The 17,621-nt window shown below is 37.6% G+C and overlaps 1 protein-coding gene across 1 annotated transcript in view; it reads left to right on the plus strand.

Annotated features, from left to right (window-relative positions):
• Window positions 1-17,621, plus strand: part of VAV3 (vav guanine nucleotide exchange factor 3) — a 176,271-nt gene that overhangs the window by 71,219 nt on the left and 87,431 nt on the right. Inside the window, exons 6-15 of the mRNA XM_050901036.1 lie at window positions 1,594-1,686; window positions 1,789-1,857; window positions 5,188-5,291; window positions 7,350-7,449; window positions 8,846-8,941; window positions 10,594-10,662; window positions 13,182-13,268; window positions 13,712-13,797; window positions 14,177-14,309; window positions 14,641-14,750. Of these exons, the coding sequence (XP_050756993.1) occupies window positions 1,594-1,686; window positions 1,789-1,857; window positions 5,188-5,291; window positions 7,350-7,449; window positions 8,846-8,941; window positions 10,594-10,662; window positions 13,182-13,268; window positions 13,712-13,797; window positions 14,177-14,309; window positions 14,641-14,750 (947 nt within the window). The remainder of the gene's footprint in view (window positions 1-1,593; window positions 1,687-1,788; window positions 1,858-5,187; window positions 5,292-7,349; window positions 7,450-8,845; window positions 8,942-10,593; window positions 10,663-13,181; window positions 13,269-13,711; window positions 13,798-14,176; window positions 14,310-14,640; window positions 14,751-17,621) is intronic.

A 17,621-nucleotide genomic window follows, 5' to 3' on the forward strand; every position in this document is an offset into this window, starting at 1 on the left:
GGGAAAATTAATAACTACACCAATTGGGTTTTAAAGAGTGATTTCTGAGATAACGCAGCACCTGGTAGATGAGAGTGAGAAGCCATGTTCCAGTTGCAGGAGCTGCTTGTAGAGTCACATGGAGACAAACAGAGAGAAGGATAAAGGACATGCATCAAAACAGCAAACAGAAGTGTGAACAGTGATGAAGCTTTATGTGCCTGCATGATTTGCGACTTGGCATCTAGTTTAGGTGGTAGGAATACATTTCCCACTCTACATAGGTGGCCAAGCAATATCATAAGAACTGTATGTGGCTCATGGACAGCTTAAGTGTGGCTTGCTATTTGCTGTGGTATGCTTAGTAGGTGTGTCAGGTAGCAGAGAGAGGGAGTGGAAGGAGTCTAGCTCTCGGACATACTAAGAGCTAATTGTTAAAATTTCAGTCTAGAAGTTTTGCTATTCCTGGAGGAGAAAAGTCTTTTGTTCAAAAGCTAAAAATCTTTTTCTGAATGGAAAGAACTGTAGTACTAAATTTCTAGTCCTGACTCCCCCTGTATTTGAGTAACATCTAGTCATCAGGTCTGTTACGTGCAGTATGTGGATTCCCTACACTGGGTGAAAAAAGGTAAGATACAGTCAGGGATATGCTGAAGGATGCCTTGGAAGGATGTTACAAACTGATAAATAGGCTTCAGAAAGGATGTGATAGTACTATTGCTTATTAAGCCACTGCTTATTGTTGTTTTTGGAGAAAACATTTTGGATCAATTATAGCTTTTAATTGTAAGAGCCTGTCCAGTTACTGTGTCAGGTCTCCAAGCTGACCTATATGTCTCCGGATATTTTAAGTCTTGCTTGACATGAATGCTTCCATACCTTCTTCCAGGTATTTACTCTTTTATTTGAAATCAGATTTGCAAATTATTGAAGCTGTAACACTGTAAATCTGATCTTCAGTAAGAGTGCTTGTAAATTATTTTTATAGAGTCCTGTGCTGATAATTACTTCAATTTCCTATGAGTCTGGTGGTTTACATGGAAAAATCCCAGGGTCTCATTGAAGACACACGCATACATATGCAAGAGCTGAACTTAGAGGTCACTGCACTTCCTGATTCGAGGACATACTTGTATTGTGTCTGAAGAGAAAGCTCCCCTTGAGAACTAAAAGGGAAAAACTGTAAATAAGTGCAGGAATTAGACTGAACCCAATATTTATGGCAATGCAAAGTTAGTTACATGATTTAGCCCCGTTAAGTTTAATGGAATTATTAACTGCTGAGTATTTTAAATAAGATTTCTCAGTCTGGATGTAAATTAAATGTGACCTTGTATTTCAGCTTCCGAAGTACATGCAGAGAGTTCAGCATTTTATGTCTAAACATTAACTTTTCATAATATTCCTTTGATTCTGAATTTTAGTAAAACTCTTAAAGTCATCAGCTAATGGAACATTGAAATATTCTTGGTTATTGCTATCATCTTTGGAGGCTGCAGTACTCAGAAAATTTCAGGAAGCAATTATCCTGATTGCTTAATTCTAAACAAATAAATACATTTGTTATCCATTTGGTGCCTGTTAATGACAAACTTGACTCCATTGTAATTGCAGAAATATACTGAAAATGACATAAGAAGCTGTTGTCTTGCTGAAATAAAGCAAACTGAAGAGAAATACACTGAAACTCTGGAATCGATAGAGAAAGTAAGATACTACTTATAGAATTGTAACTTACATATTTTTATAACAGTCTAGAAATTATAATGATATAGTCGATGTATGTATACATTTTTTTTTTCCTTGCAGTTTTTCATGGTGCCATTGAAAAGGTTTCTGTCAGCATCAGAGTTTGATACTGTTTTCATCAACATTCCTGTAAGTAATTGCATATTTAATGAACAGATACAAGGTTCATAGCTGCTGGTTATGTTATATTTGTGTTGTATGTTACTGCACAAAATGATTGTTTGAAATAGGGTGCACAATGCATTTATGTTGATAAAAAAGGATGTGTACACTTTCTTTTTTTTTTTTCTGCTTGAGGGAATAGGATAAAAGAAACAGTATTATCGTGTCAGATAGTGAATGGTTATAAACTGGAGTATCTTTGACCCTTAGAAGGTAATAATTTATAGAAGATGGGTTATCTTCTAATATATGCTGGTATTTTAGTGATAGTACAAAGTTGTGACTGTTAGGTTGCCTACCACTGTATGCCAAATGGTGCTTTAATGAGGATTTCTATAGCTACTCTGCAAATCCTTGTATCTACCCTGGCTCTGTCATCATTGAAGACATTTTAAAGTTAAGGTAACTCAGTTTTGGTTTCAGAGTATGGCACTGGAAAGGATAAGGAAATCCTCTGTGAAGTATCTAGGAGACCTCTTTATTTGACTGAAATCTTAACGGTTTCTGTGATTATCACTTTGTTCCATTTATTTTTGGCCTAATCATAATAGTATGACAATTTACATACATTTTTAGTTGATGAAAGTATTCAGCAGATGTCTTTATCTGACTTTAAAGGAAGACATCAGGCATGGTCTGAAGCCTCTCTCAACACAGACAAATGAAAGGAATGTTCTTTTATGACGCGCACTGTAAAAAAAGGGTCCCCAGAGTGTGGCCCACGGGCCACATCAAACCTTTATCACCTGTAAAAGATCACCTGTTTTGGCCATCTCTGGCATGTTCTGCAGGCTCTCAGGGCTGTAGGAGGAGGCGTTGGGGATTTTTTTTATTCTGTGGGAGCCTGGTCTGTAAGAATGTTGTAGTTGCTGTTCCAGCACCATCCTGACAGAAGCTAAATTATGACAGTTATTACACTGATGATGATACCTGACACCCTGCCATATTTGTCCCCCTATTAAAGTTTTCACCCTGAATCTCAATCGCTGTAATTTCCTTCTCTTTCAATATTAGTCCAAAATACTGCCACAGGTATCAGTAACCTACTTGTCGTCTTGAAGTATGTCAGCTGCCCATAGAGATCCCTTTGCTTTTGAAAACAAATTTATATTCTGTCCTACATTAATGTTTCTTATTCATTGCAAATAAGGCCCTGATGTGCCCTACCTAAGTTACTGTAAACCTCTTTCCTAAGGCTCCATGTGCCCAGGCACGTTCACTTATGTGCATTGAAAGACCTAAAGCCAGCCAATGTGAAACACTGCACAGGGGTATAAAAAGGGCTTACACACTGCAAGCACAAACTGGGACGTCAGCCTACTCACTACTCGTTAAAGAAATGTAAGGGGATCAGATAAGAGGAGTAAAAAGAACAAAACCTGTTTATTTGAAAGAAGGAGGACATGTAGTAAACTGTTAAATTAGGTTGTTTTACTTTGCTTTTCATTATCAGCATTCAGTATTCTGCAGTTACAAGATGGTGCTTATTTCTGACTCCAGTCACATTTCATAGGCATCCAAAAATATTAAAAGAAATATAGGGCTTGCCTGAGCCAAAAATGTGTGCAAATGCTTTGTCTGCTCAGACCTTGTCTCTGCAGCAGTTCCTCAGCAGGAAGGCTGGAGGGCAGTGGAAGCTTGTTTTAAACTAAAAATAGCTGTTACACAGAGCTCTACAGCAAACTGCGATGTGGAGAGCAAGTGCGGTGTTCTCAGAACAGGATGGATTTGCCTCTGTTAAAGGGTTGTGGTGAAGGATTGGTGCGTTAGAATTATGCTATATTCCCTATATCAACTCTGAAAGATGCTTGCTGGACAAAATCATCTGCTGATGTCAAAATATATTTTATTTTTAAGAAAAAAACCCAACCCAACCGCCCCAAACTACTCACCAGTCTAAAGAGAGTGCCTTTCATTAGGGCTGAGGTTTCAAAGTTCTGTCCTATAAAATGTATGTACGGCTCTATATTTGTGTGTGTATCTGTGTACGTATATGTCTATGTATATATATGTACATATATATGCATTTGTATGTACATCTGTCTATGTATATATGTGTGCACATATATAGATGCATTTGTATGTACACCTATCTATGCATTTGAATTGAGACGTATATATGGACATACAGAGGGAGAGAGAGATGGAAGTACATGTAGCAGATACTGAAGCGCTGGAACTTTCATTAGCTTCTAATGATGTTAACATCAGCCAATACTTGGCTTTGAATTGGAGATAGAAGCTCAAAAAGACATCTTGTCCCCTTAGCATTAAGCTGTTTTTCAGGAGTGTGTTGCTTAGATGAGTCCCTGTGCGCTCCTGAGAAAATACGCTCCTGTAATATATTAGTTGGGAAGCATTTCTGTGATAATGTCTTTGTCTGCTGCAACTTAAGATTCTGAGGATGTGGCCATACAATTGCCAGCAACTGCATTTGATCTGTTTTAAGCTTTTGCTCCCTCACCTATGATGTGACTGACCTTGTGTGTACTCTTAGTTTTCATTGGTGTGAAGTGAAAAGTTTTCACGTAGTTCACAACTCAATGTTGTGCATTGTTTTTGTAGCATATCATTTACTGCATTAAACCATCTTCAATGGCTTTTTTTAAAACAGTCCTCTATTTTTCATTGCAGTGGTCTCTACACCGCATACAGACAGTTATCCTAATTTCAGAACTTTTTAACCTGTTTTGACTTAATTTCTTGTGAATTCTCTGACAGTATCCATACAGTATTAAGGCCGATGTAATATCCTATAGTTGCTTACAGATTTTTGTATAATAGTGAACAGGTAAGGTGAGTTATTACTATACTCAGGGAGCAAATCTTTCTGCAATATTCTTGCCTTTCTCTCAGCCATTATTTGCCTGCTGTATTGGGAAACTCATTATGATTGCAGTTAACTTAGCACTAGAACATCACTAATTGACCAATGTAATGTACAAAACTAATTTTTCACAGCTCAGGGACATGAATCATTACTTTATCTTGTCACTAAAGCATTTACTTGACTTGCTTAATTTTAAAATTATCATTATAAAATGAAGATGAATTAAGAGTGCACGTTCCAAGCTAGAATAAATTAGTCTCTAATAGGTGGTTCTTGGAGTTGAGTTTTTCTTGTTGCACTATATGGAAGGTGTGGCAAACCTTGAAATTAGGTTCTACTTTCAAATGATCTGTTCTCCAATTTATTGAAATTAATGGATCTAACGTGAAATAATTTATTGTTATATTCAAAGCTTTAAGTCATTCTGTTTTTAAAAACCTTTCCCCCTCCCCATTACTGTTTTTAAGGATTTGGTGAAAATTCACAGGAGTCTAACACAGGACATCAATGATTCCATTGTTAACAAAAATGATCAGAACCTATATCAAATTTTTATTAACTACAAGGAAAGGTAAGATTTATGTACTCTTGCTAATTGTGATAATCTATGCTCAATTCGGTAAAGTGTTTTACCATATTTTTGTTTGATGAATATTTCTGAAACAGGATTGTATTCGATGTCAGTATACTTATTAAGCTAGTATTTGGTGTTTTGAGCTTGGAAGTCAAAATGTAACCCATTGCTGTATGAGCCCTCCCTCTTCTTACCCCTAGTTTTGGCAATATTGTTACATAGGTAACATAGGTAACATCTATATTTTGAACAAAACTTAAATAGCTGATTTTGCACAGCATTTTTTTCATGCAAATAATCTCAGGTATTTTATAGCATGTACCTGTACTGTTTAACAGATAAAATGTTATAAAAGGGGAAGAAGGGGCAAAATAAGGCACGGATATATATTAAGGCTATTCCAGGTTAAGGAAAGCAGAAGAGGTCGTAACTTGAAAGAAGAGAAAGCAGGTGCAAAAGAGAAGAGAGAAGAGACTAGGGTCTTACCCTGCCCTGCAGTCGAAGGTGTGACAGTAAAGCAAACGTGCTCTACCTTCAAGCTGTGAAAAACAGCCAAGCTGGTAACAGGATAGCTGTGGCAGCATGCCATGCCCTATAGGCTAATTGCCAATTTTTTTACCCACCTTTTTAGATGTGTTTTTCTGCCAGCACTGAACAGCTGTTGGACTGTATAGATGAGCTTATATGCCTGTGGTACTTAGCTGAAAAACACTTTACTGTGGGCTACAGTGCTGACCTACCTTGAAGTAACCCTTGGGTTGTGGTTAAAAATTAGTTCCTTCTGGGACTGGAGCGGGAAAGACCTGTGGGAGCTAATTGGATTTGCTTGAGGGTGATGGAGAGGGAGGATTGTTGCATTAATAACAGGCTTGTGAGAAATTGGACAGCAGCATCCAGAAAACGTTAGATAGGAGAGTTGTTTTCTGAGGGAGGAGGGTATCCAAGGCTGCCCATAAACAGTCTTGCCTTCAGAGACCCTCTGTCTCAGCTTTTATGTTGGAGCAGGACATAGTTATTTCCCAGGCTGTTAGACTTTCTGCTGCTGTAGGAGGGAATTAGGGCACAAGAAGTTGTTCTGGAAAATGCTTGTCTTTCAAAAGCAGTTTTGAAATGTGTGCTAAAAGGGGAACAAAGGACAGTGAGAAGAAACCTCAAGTTTATATTACACAAAAAGGAAACAGATGGAGGTAGACTCAGTGTCTTAACCATGTAGTGATTAAAAGTAATCAGAAGTGGTGTTAAATCAGTATCATCACTTTAATTGTGAAAAAAGAATTTAAAAAAAGAAAAAAGAATGGTAAAGATCAGGCGAGAGAAAAAGAAATTTAGGAGACCCCAATGGAAAGCTCGTGGGAACCCTCAAAAAAGAGATGTGAAGCATATAGAAGGAATCACCTCAAGAAATATATGAAAAGGTGAAAGGAAACAGCACTCTTTGCAATGGGACTAGCAGAAAGCAGCACTCCAAACAGGGGCAAGAAACTCCTGTCATAAAACCAGGCTCCTTCAAGAAGCATTGCTGCCCTTGACAACTACTGAAAATTTCTTGAGTTTTCATACACTATTATTTCGATCTGAGCGCTCATAGGATATAACCTGGTAGAAACTGCTGGAGATGGATCAGTTTGGGTAACCTACAAGTTCTTTAAAGGACAGCTGTAATTAATCCTGTTAAGCCTGTGTTACAGTATTTATTCATTACAACCTTGGAAATCTACAGTGTTGTAAATACTACAGACTGTTGTGCTGTTCAACAGCAGTTATGCTGCTTTTTAATGAGTCCTGTATTTATCAGAACACATACATATGGATATTAAAGGAAATTGCAGTGATTTTACAGCATTTTGAAGGTAGATCAAAATTGTATTCTCCTGAATATTCTTCCTTGTATTCATGCTGCCCATTGAAGTCTGTGGCTAAATCCTATCCTTGCTTATTTAGGCACTGCTCCTTTTGAAAGGAGGGTTGTTAACAATGTGCTTGTGAAAAGTGATCAAGGATTGCTCTTAAATAAGCAAATGTTCCTTTTATTCTTTATCTCTTGCTTTGATTTAGATTGGTTATTTATGGACAGTACTGCAGTCAAGTGGAGATAGCGATATCATGCTTAGACAACATCTCTAAGACAAAAGAAGATGTTAAATTGAAGTTAGAGGTATCAGTATTTTTTAACGTGTGTGTGTGTTTATATATATATATAAAAACACATGTTTCTATGAATATGCCCTGCTTTCATCCAAGTCAAAAACTTTATGATGAAAAACTAGCTGGACTGATATGTGAATGTGTTTCTCTTCCTTTTCGTTTTTTTGGAGCCTCTGATCAAATGAATATGCGAGCTGTTGCGGTACACATCCTGGCACTGAAGTGAATGGAGTTTTGCCACTGACATCAGTAGGGTTAGGGGTTTTTTTGGGAAGTGATCATCAGCGATACCCTTCTGTTTATCGTAACATCTCAGCCGAGAACGCAAAATTGCAGAATCACTCAGGTTGGGAGGGACCTCTAGGCTGAACAAGCCCTGGTCCCACAGCCTCACAGGCCTTGCTGTCTGCCACAACCCCTGGGTCCTTTCCAGCAGAGCTGCTCCCTAGCTGGTCAGCCCTCAGGGTTAGTGTGTCCCTGGTTAGTGCATACCAGATGAAGGACTTTGCCTTGTTGCCTTCATGTGAGGTTCCTGTTGGACATACCCTGAAGAGCGTCACCTGCAGCTCCAATCTGGCGTTGTCTGCAGACTTGCTGTGGGTGTCCTCTGTCCTTTCCTGCAGATCATTGCTAAAGATATTAAATGGGAGGGGTCCCTGGACAGACCCCTGAGGATGTCTACTTGCAGCTGGCCCTCAGGTAGTGTAGGAAACATTAGTCACGGCTCTTTTTGAGCCTCGTGATCTAGCCAGTTTTTCATACACCTACTAGTTCATTCATCTGGAGCATAACATCCCAACCTGGATATCAGGATGCTGTGGGAGATGATGTTGAAGGCCTTGGAAAAGTCAAGGTAGACTCTCCCCACCCATTCATAAATTCACCCATTTCATTGTGGAAAGCAGTCAAGCAGGTCAAGCATTGATTTACCTGTGGTAAATCCATGCTGGATGTTTCCAGTCACCTTCTTCATGTGCCTAGAAATTGCTTCCAAGAGGACTTGCCCCATAATTTTTGCAGGGGCTGAAATGAGACTGACTGGCCTGTAGTTTCCAAGATTATCTTTTGCTTTTTTTGAAGATAGGTGTAATATTTGCCGCCTTCACTGTGCTTATAGGTAATGTCTTTTTTTAGTTCAATGGAATGCCTAATTTCTGTTGTCTTTGTGATGTTTATTCTACTCTTTCTCATGCTGTTGAAATATCTAAGAACAAGTGTCTAGACCCAGTCTTTCTTTGCTTAGCTATTATTGCCATATCAACTGTTTTCCTTCCTTTTGTTGATATTCTTTATCTCAAGCTTAATATAGTTGCTTGGCCCATATATCACTGAATTTTCATATATATCACTCAAATAGTTTTCTTTTCTAACTCTCTTGTCTTATTCTTTCTTCTACTTTGAACTAGGAATGTTCCAAGAGGGCCAATAATGGGAAATTTACATTGCGGGATCTTTTAGTGGTTCCAATGCAGAGAGTGCTAAAATATCACCTACTGCTCCAGGTATTTTATTTTTGAAATTTAAGTGGGCTGAGAGTAAAACTGTGATTGTTTATCATCAGTGAATTATAAGAATGAGAGCTAAAGGTCTTTATCAAAGGGAGGTGATTGACATTTCTATAGATTTGAGGCTGATTTGTTACAAAGTAAAATCCAGTCAAGTGCAGGTTTTCTTACAGAGATTGTTCCTCAGAGCTGAAGCATATCTGGGGAAAAACGAATAAAACACGATTGTTTCCTCAGTATCTGAACCTTTCATTCTTTGTATGTTTAAAATGGTTAGTTGTACCAAACTATAGTCATGGTGCTTTGAAATGTGAACCATTACCCCCCAAAAGAGGAAGCTAGACCATACTTACAGCATACTTTTAGGATGCTTCTTTGCTGTCATAAATTACAATAAAGCCATATTTATTTTGAAATGCTTCTTGTTATAACCCACAAAGTATTCGCTTTTGCAGTTAGTCCTGTAATAAGGGTGGAGAGTCTTATAAATTTAATTTGATAACTGTGCCAGGAGAGTCATTAGTTCAGCTGCAAAGAAATATATTACCAAATTAGACTGTCAACCTTGCTGATGCTTGTAAAATGTCGTTTTAAAAAGATCTACTACTTGTAGGTGAAGCATAATTTTGACTCTGCAGAGCAACATACATTCTGTAATAATAAATTTTTTGGAAATATTTCTATAAAGGAGTCATCAATATTTTGATCAATGGAAAATTGGAAAAAATAAAATGAATGGTACAAATGCTTTTTAAAAAAACTTGAGATCCGAGTCATGATTTTATAATCAACCTGTATATTATGAAAAGATGATATACAATATGTCACTATGCTCTGTGTGACACTATAGTATACATCGTACAAGAAAGAAATATTATATAGACTTTGAAAGAAAAAAAATCCAGTAAATTATTAGAATTGTAATGTGAGGTATAAATACTTATTCCTTCAGTTCCTGCAATTTTAGCAAGTTATGTTAGCTGAAATGTATCATTCTCTTCTCAAATTATAAAGAAGAAATAACCTGTTTCCCCCAGAGGTTACTTTTTCACTTCATAAAAACCAAAAAAGCCCCTTTATTTTCCATATGGGAAGTGGCTAAAAAAATTCTTTAAACATTTACATTTGATTTAAATATGTCTTCTGAGTCAGCTTTATCTTAGGCATAATGAGACAGTGACTTCTTTTAAGCAGTGCACAGTTTAGCTGAGATTTTATTGCCAGCATACATCCCTCTCTGCAGACAAGTGCATGCTTTGGAATGGGATGATGTACCATATAGTAATGTGCAAATGAACTCAAGTGTTTACCTGTGTTTTCAGCATGCACATACAGTAATGATCTGATTTGGCAAGTTTTAAGTGCTAGACAGACCAAATTAGCTATTAATGATGGTTCATTATCAGCTAAAGTCAGTGTTTAGGCTATACAGCAATCATTCTTAAACACTTGCCAATTATCTGTTTGCAGTAGTCCCCACTCAGTTACAGGCTGCTCACTATGGGGATGAAAATGTGAATTTTTGGGTTGTGTTTTCTGGTTTGGCTTTTTTCTTTTTTTTGTGGGGGTGGGGTGGGGATGAGCAATGACAACTTCAATTTATAAACTGACAGACAGTGGGTGAAAAGTTTTAACTGCTCTGTCCGCAGGAGCTGGTAAAGCACACTACTGATCCCATGGAGAAGGCGAATCTAAAACTGGCACTTGATGCAATGAAGGTAAGTATTCATGGCAATGAAGTATTTATGTCTTTGTTGGCAGTTAAAATGGTAGCTCAGAACTATATTTCCTGGAGGAGATAATGTTCTTCACAGGAGATCAAACTTGTTTTCACAGATCACTGTGAGCTTTGTGAGTATGTCAGGGCAAATATATAGTTGAGGGCTTTGCTCAAGTCTGGGAAACAAGTTCAGTAGTTTTCTGAAGTGGAGGGTTTATGAAATGGAACTTCCTTATTTCAGTGTACTTCTACATCATTTTGGTCTCATATAATGAGATGAAAAACAGGTGTTTCAATAATGTTGGTCTCACTTCCAAAATTTAGGAATATTTCTATCACTGTAAGTCAATTCTAATCAAGGTCAGTAGTTTCCCGGTCAGATGAAGACAGTTATCTTTCTTTACAAGACTTTTTTTCTGTCATCTTAATACAATCTCTCTAGCTTTACCTTTGAAAGCAGCAGTGTCTTTCTGGATGCAGAGTATCTGTCACTGTACATTCACCTGCAAGTGGTACAAACAAATGCTTTATAGAATAGCTGTACTACCTTATGTATAAGGTAATATATTATGTGTTCCTCTGCACCGCTTCAGAAATGAAGCACAGTTCTGCTTCAGTTGGCTTCACGGCATGAATTGTGACATTCATGCGCTGGAATTGTGAAATTTTTTCTATGCTTCGTGAGGAAAGGGGGAAAGAAGCCAACACGACATAGGTCATATCTCCTGTTGTAATCTGTATGGTCCACAGAAGATGCTGAAGTCAGATTAAGTTAGTTTTGGGTCACACAGCTGTCTCATATTATGTGACTGTCTGCCTTGAATGCCTGGAATACAGACCAGCTCACAAATGAAATTTTTGGTTCCCCTTTTTTGTCATCAGTTTTGTGCAGTGAATGCAGAGAGCGCCACCATGATAATCTCCCCCGGAGAGATGCCTGAAATGGGATGGCACACAGTGTTGCTTCCATCTAGTGGCAAGCCATGCATCCTGGCTGTTGCTAATTGGCTGGGAAAATAACCCTGGTTTTTCTGCACCCCCACCCCCCCACCCCCCCTTTCCTGTTTGCTGGCTTGCTTCATTGTTTTTGGTGGCTGTTGGACTGAAAATAAAAGACCAATTAAGAAATCTCTTGCCAGAGTGGCTGTGGCAGTTATGTACTGGCTGGCAGGACACAACCAGCCAATTAAAGCCCCCACAAAACCACCCCTCCCCACCCCCCCAACCTACAAAAAACCCCAGGTATGAGTATCTCTCCTTGGTTGCAGCATTGTTGCCCTCCCGATTTACTGTATCCTCTTACAATAGTCCCTGCCAGTGGAGTAGAAGTAACTGTGCAGCATTGGTATGTTGCTTCTAAAAACCCTGGTGTGTCTGCTTGAAAATGAAATGTCTTTGGAAAAACTGCCAGCAAAGTGGTACTGCCCCCAAAGAAAGAAAATTCTGGGAAGGATTATGCTGTCAGATTTCTTTTAGCAGCAAGAAAAGAGGTTATTTAATTTCTACACTAACTCTTTTAAGACTGATGTGAATGTATGCTGCACAGATTCATTTGGGAAGCTAGCATAATGATTGCAGCTATTCTTAGATTCCGATTAAAAACATCTTAGGAAGAAGATGTATCTTTCTCCCGTCCTCCAACTTTGTGGCCATATTGAAGGGATACTGTAAAAGCAAGTTGTGAAGATCAGAATGCCTTCTCCAACTGCCGCTCTCAGCATCCCTGACCTTACCAATTACCATTCCCGCTCACTCCTCATCTCTAGCCATAAACAGAGAAGCCCCAGCAAATTGTCGCTACTACTCAAGCACATTCAGAGCATTTTAAAGGCTTTAGTGAAATGTGTACAGGACATGTTCTGGTAAAGGGCACAATAATGATCTCAACCTGTGACTGCAGGTAGTATATTCCATTAAAAGGCCCTTTTAAAATCTGCTGTGTAATGGGTTCTCTCTGCTGTGCAACAGTAAGAGCAAGATCCTACTACTGGTGCAGTAGCTTCTTCTCTCCTAATAAGCACCCAGGCTTATGATATGTTTACACCTTACCTGCTGCTTTTGAGCTGCCTTACATACGTTTTCTACTATATGCTCTATTTTCCTTCTGTCTTATTCTCAGATATTGGATGTTGTTGACTGCTTTTTTGGCAGTGTGCTGCATAAATTCCACTTCCATCTTTAATCTTGAAAATAAAACATTAATGAAATTCAGGAAAAATCAGCCCTTTTTTACAATTTATTACGTGTTTCCTTCTTTCTTGCTACTAAATTTGTGTTTCAATAGATATGATGAAGGAAGTTGTAAATATGATTGAAGATATGCAGAGGCTTTTTTCCTTCTTTATTTAGGCATACGTATTGATAATTCTTGAACATTAAAGATAATTAAAAAAAAAGACTAAATATGCAGATAAGTCAAAGACAAAATTAGAAATAAATTTGCCAAAATAATGTATTGAAGTGGTCTGTTATGGAAAAGTTTTTTTTTTCCCCTCCCTTTTTCTGTTGATGCTCTAGGACTTGGCTCAATATGTAAATGAAGTGAAGAGAGATAATGAAACGCTCCGTGAAATTAGACAATTTCAACTATCAATAGAGAATTTGGTATGTGATATTTTTCCTTTATACAGTTTTTAAATCACTTTTGATCAAATATATTGATAGATCTATTTTTTCCCCATTTCATATGAGATTATAGTACTCTTGGTAATATTTAAGTATGCTTTGCTTGGTTTAGAATGACATGAATTTTTAAGTACAGAAATCTGCTATTTTGGGGATCTGTCTGTAGTTAAATATATTTGCATAGTTAAAGGTTTGTATTTGTACAGTGACTCCTGGTGATTTTGTAATGGGAAAAATTTTCCCATTTGAAGACAAAAATGGAATGGACTGATTCTTTATTGTATTTAGTTTAGATGATAGTGAGGAAAAGATGATGTTTTCAGGCCTGAAAGGAGTAAAAGGAGTGAGTGGTCTAACATTAGAATGTGTTGTCATCTTGACACTTTTGCTATATTGAATCATACATATTACTTCTGTTTCAGAATCATTCCCTCTTACAGTATGGAAGACCTCAAGGTGATGGGGAAATAAGGATAACTACATTAGACAAACGTGCGAGGCAAGACAGGTGATGGCATGACTTCTGGTGTTTGCTATTAAAAAGCCTGTAAAGTAACTCTCTTTTTAGATATGAGGTCAGCTCAATGATTCTTGAGAGTACTTTCCATTTCACTGTGCATTCACAGAGCCTATCCACCATTTACCAAGTGAATTTGCAAAGTGATTCATGGAAAGTTAGCTATTATGTTATCATCTAAGATCACCTAAGTCCCTTGGAAGTAGTAAGTCTCTAGCAAAAGTACTTTCAGTGTTTTTTGTTCGTTATTCAGTAGTTTAGTTGTTCACCTTCAAAATCTTAAGTGCCACAGGCAAAGGTGTGTAAAATAAGACTTTGGGTGTTGGCTTTCTGGAGTGTTGTTAACCGTCTTTATATTGTATTTTCATAGGCATATCTTCTTGTTTGATCTAGCTGTAATTGTTTGCAAACGGAGAGGTGATAATTATGAAATGAAGGAAATAATAGATCTTCAGAAATACAAAATTACAAATAACCCCACTACTGATAAAGAGAATAAGAAGGTAAATATTTGTTGCTAATTCATATAAAATGTATATTTTTAGCAGCAATTTGAAACATTTTCCAGGAGTTCAGAATGTATATACAATTTATTTACAAAATTTTATGTTTTAAATGTAAGCTGAAGTTAATATTTAGGGATTTCAACTTTGTTTATTTTGATGTAATTAAAACGTTTAAGTCATTCCTAAGTGAACACAGTAATGTGGTCTTGCGGTTCCCAAAATCAGGGGATTAAGCAACATGCAAATGCTTTTTTAGGTTTTCTTTTTTTTTTTTTCTTTTCCTTTCTTCGTAACTGATGACCTTTGTATTGCCAATCTTTTTATGCAGTGGTCTTATGGCTTCTACCTCATTCATATCCAAGGTCAAAATGGTTTAGAAGTTTATTGCAAAACTAAAGACTTGAAGAAAAAATGGCTTGAACAATTTCAGATGGCTTTGTAAGTATATTTTTATTAAGGTAGAATCACATTCACTGCCAGTGTAAGAATATCACTTAAATTATGCTGAACTGCTTTTATGTTTAGATTTCTTTTTTTAATGCAGCCTAGTTATCTATTTTATTTTGACTTTCTGAGAAACAACTGACTGACATCTTCATGAACAGAATATTTCCCTGAAACTCCTCTTGGAAAAGAAAGAGGGCACTCTAGGCTATGTATTACTCTCTAACTTTGCTGCTAAGACTGTTTTAGTAATACTGTCTTAAGCAACCAGGGGAGAATATTAATTATTTTAGCAATAAATAACTAACATAATAGTGACATTTTTTCCCCTCCCATTTTTATTTTGATGAATTGAAATATATTTTTTGAAAGGTGATGCTGATGATTTGAGAGGGGATCCTGGCATCTTTCCTAGTGGCTTTTAACTAATTTATTGTTTAGTATTTGGATCAAGTTGCTTGGCTTATTAAATTTAGTTTCAAAAGGCTGATTTCCTTTATATGTTTTCAACTAAAAGAGGAGTTTGCTTTAGACTTCTTGAAAAGTTGTTCAGATGCAGCACTGTGGATTACATTATTGTTATGCAGCATGAGCTTTATTTCCATTTCTGATTCTTGTCAGAAAGACAAACATGATTATTGACACCTCAGGTATTCTGATTAAATTTAAAACATGTGAACAAGGGAATCGGATGACAGGGCGATGCTTGCTTTATGATAAAAAAAAAAAAGTGTGAGGGGGAGTGAGGCACTCCCAGTGAAAATAGAGAGACAGCATTAATAAAGATTGTTTTGGATGTGATTGTAAAGGTATGTGGATTCGGAAAAAAGGCTATTATGAGCTGATATGAGTGAAACTTGCTCATAAACAATATATATTTTTTTAAAACCTTAGTATGATGAGTGCTAATGATTTAAACAAAAACATAAGGGAGGAAAGCCTGGGCTGGACAGATATTGTAAGACCTGCTTACTAGGGTTCCCATCTTGCTGATTTTTATTGAAGGCAAAAATGGCATGTGTTTTGGCAAAAATTTCTGGGTAGCATCGTGGGGGATGGGAAGAGGTGTTTATTTGTATGTGTGCAGAAAGCTGAGTACTTTGCATCTTTCTGTCCCTGTGCTCTTCCTGTAATGTCGTCATTGATATTTACTTAAACATAGATTAAATGTGTATGAAAAGCATGAGGAACTCAGATTTATCAGCTTTAGCATTGCAACTATGGATCACTCTTCAGGTGTCCTGTGCCAGTGCACAAAAAAACCCCAACCAAACAAAACAAAAGTCAGCCAAGCTGCTAAGGAGAGCAGCAAGAGAGCTGTGTTTTTTCCGAGGAGTGTATCCTCAGTTCTTCCCAAACATTTTTATGGTTCTGTGTAGGACCCCACTGTGTGTGTGGTGAGTGAGTGCAGCTGCATATCCTTATACAGTGTTAGGCACCAGCCAGTGCTCATGAGCTGTTCATGAGTGTGCCTTTGCGAACAGTGGTTTACTGCTGCTGGCTGCCCTGTGTGAGCAGAGCCAACGGGACCTGAAGAGTTGACAAGTTAATGTGCTACTCTTTCCTCTTGGGTAGATGGAGTTGGTCGTTGAAAATGAGTGGTGGTGTCAGCCTTGTCTTGCATGGATGTTTGTCCTTCTCATAAACCCATACCTCTAGTTGAACTTCTTCGCGTGTGATTAAAGGCTGTAACGCAGAGGCATGGGAACTGGAGCAGCAGGGTTGCTGCAGGTCAGGGCTGAGGTGCAATGTGATATAGTGGCTCCCTTATATTTATAACCACTAGGATTGAAAACAATGGGGAGCTTTTATGCTTTAAAGGGGGCTTCCAAGAAAGCCGGAGAGGGACTTTTTACAAGGGCATGTAGTGATAGGACATGGGGTAATGGCTTTAAACTGAAAGAGGGTGGATTTAGATTAGATGTAAGGAAGAAGCTCTTCACTGTGAGGGTGGTGATGCACTGGAACAGGTTGCCCAGAGAGGTTGTGGATGACCCATCCCTGGAAGTGTTCAAGGCCAGGTTGGATGGGGCTAGTCTAGTGGAAGGTGTCCCTGCCCATGGCACGGGGGTTGGAACTAGATGATCTTTAAGGTCCCTTCCAACCCAAACCATTCTATGATTCTGTGCTTTCTGAAGTTTTTATACCTTTCCCCTGACTCCATTACGTGCGTTTGACTTCATAGCATATTTCTCTTGGCAGCTCTCCCAAAAACATACATCAGTGTATGTAGTGATAAATATATTCTAATGCATGCTGAGGCACAAGAGTTTGTATTTGGGAATAAACTAAGCCAAGTGTTTTGAACAATTGGTTGGTTGGTTTGATTTGTTGTTTTCAGGAGTCTCATTGCCTACTGTGTAGGTTATCTGTTCTAGTGTGATTCTACTCTGAAAAGTAGCCATGATTGGAATTATGCTATTATTCATCATACTTAATTATAATTGCTGCTTCTATGGGCAAAATATTTCTTGTTACTTAAAAATTTTACTGAGACTGCAAAAACAGCACAGTTGAAGGGGTGAATTACATTCTTTTTTGATTATCAGAAATGATGTTGTTTACTGAGTTCCAGACAGAATTTTCAATGTGGTTTTGTTGCCTTTGGGATAGCATTCTGTATGAATTCAGGTCTGTGCAAGTGTTAATCTAAGAACATAACAAGAGAACAAATTAGGATCTCTTGTACTATTTTTAAACTAAGAATTAACCTTGTTGCCACTAGAACAGTTTTATTGGCATAACTATGTTAGCTAGGCTGTAATTTTTTATTTTTATTTTTTAGGAGCTTAGATTTTTATACCAGTGTATGAACAACAGTGATGATAGTTATATTGCTGAAAAGGCACCTATTGTTGAGATGCT

Source organism: Gymnogyps californianus, chromosome 8 (genome assembly GCF_018139145.2).
Source record: "Gymnogyps californianus isolate 813 chromosome 8, ASM1813914v2, whole genome shotgun sequence".
NCBI lineage: Eukaryota > Metazoa > Chordata > Aves > Accipitriformes > Cathartidae > Gymnogyps > Gymnogyps californianus.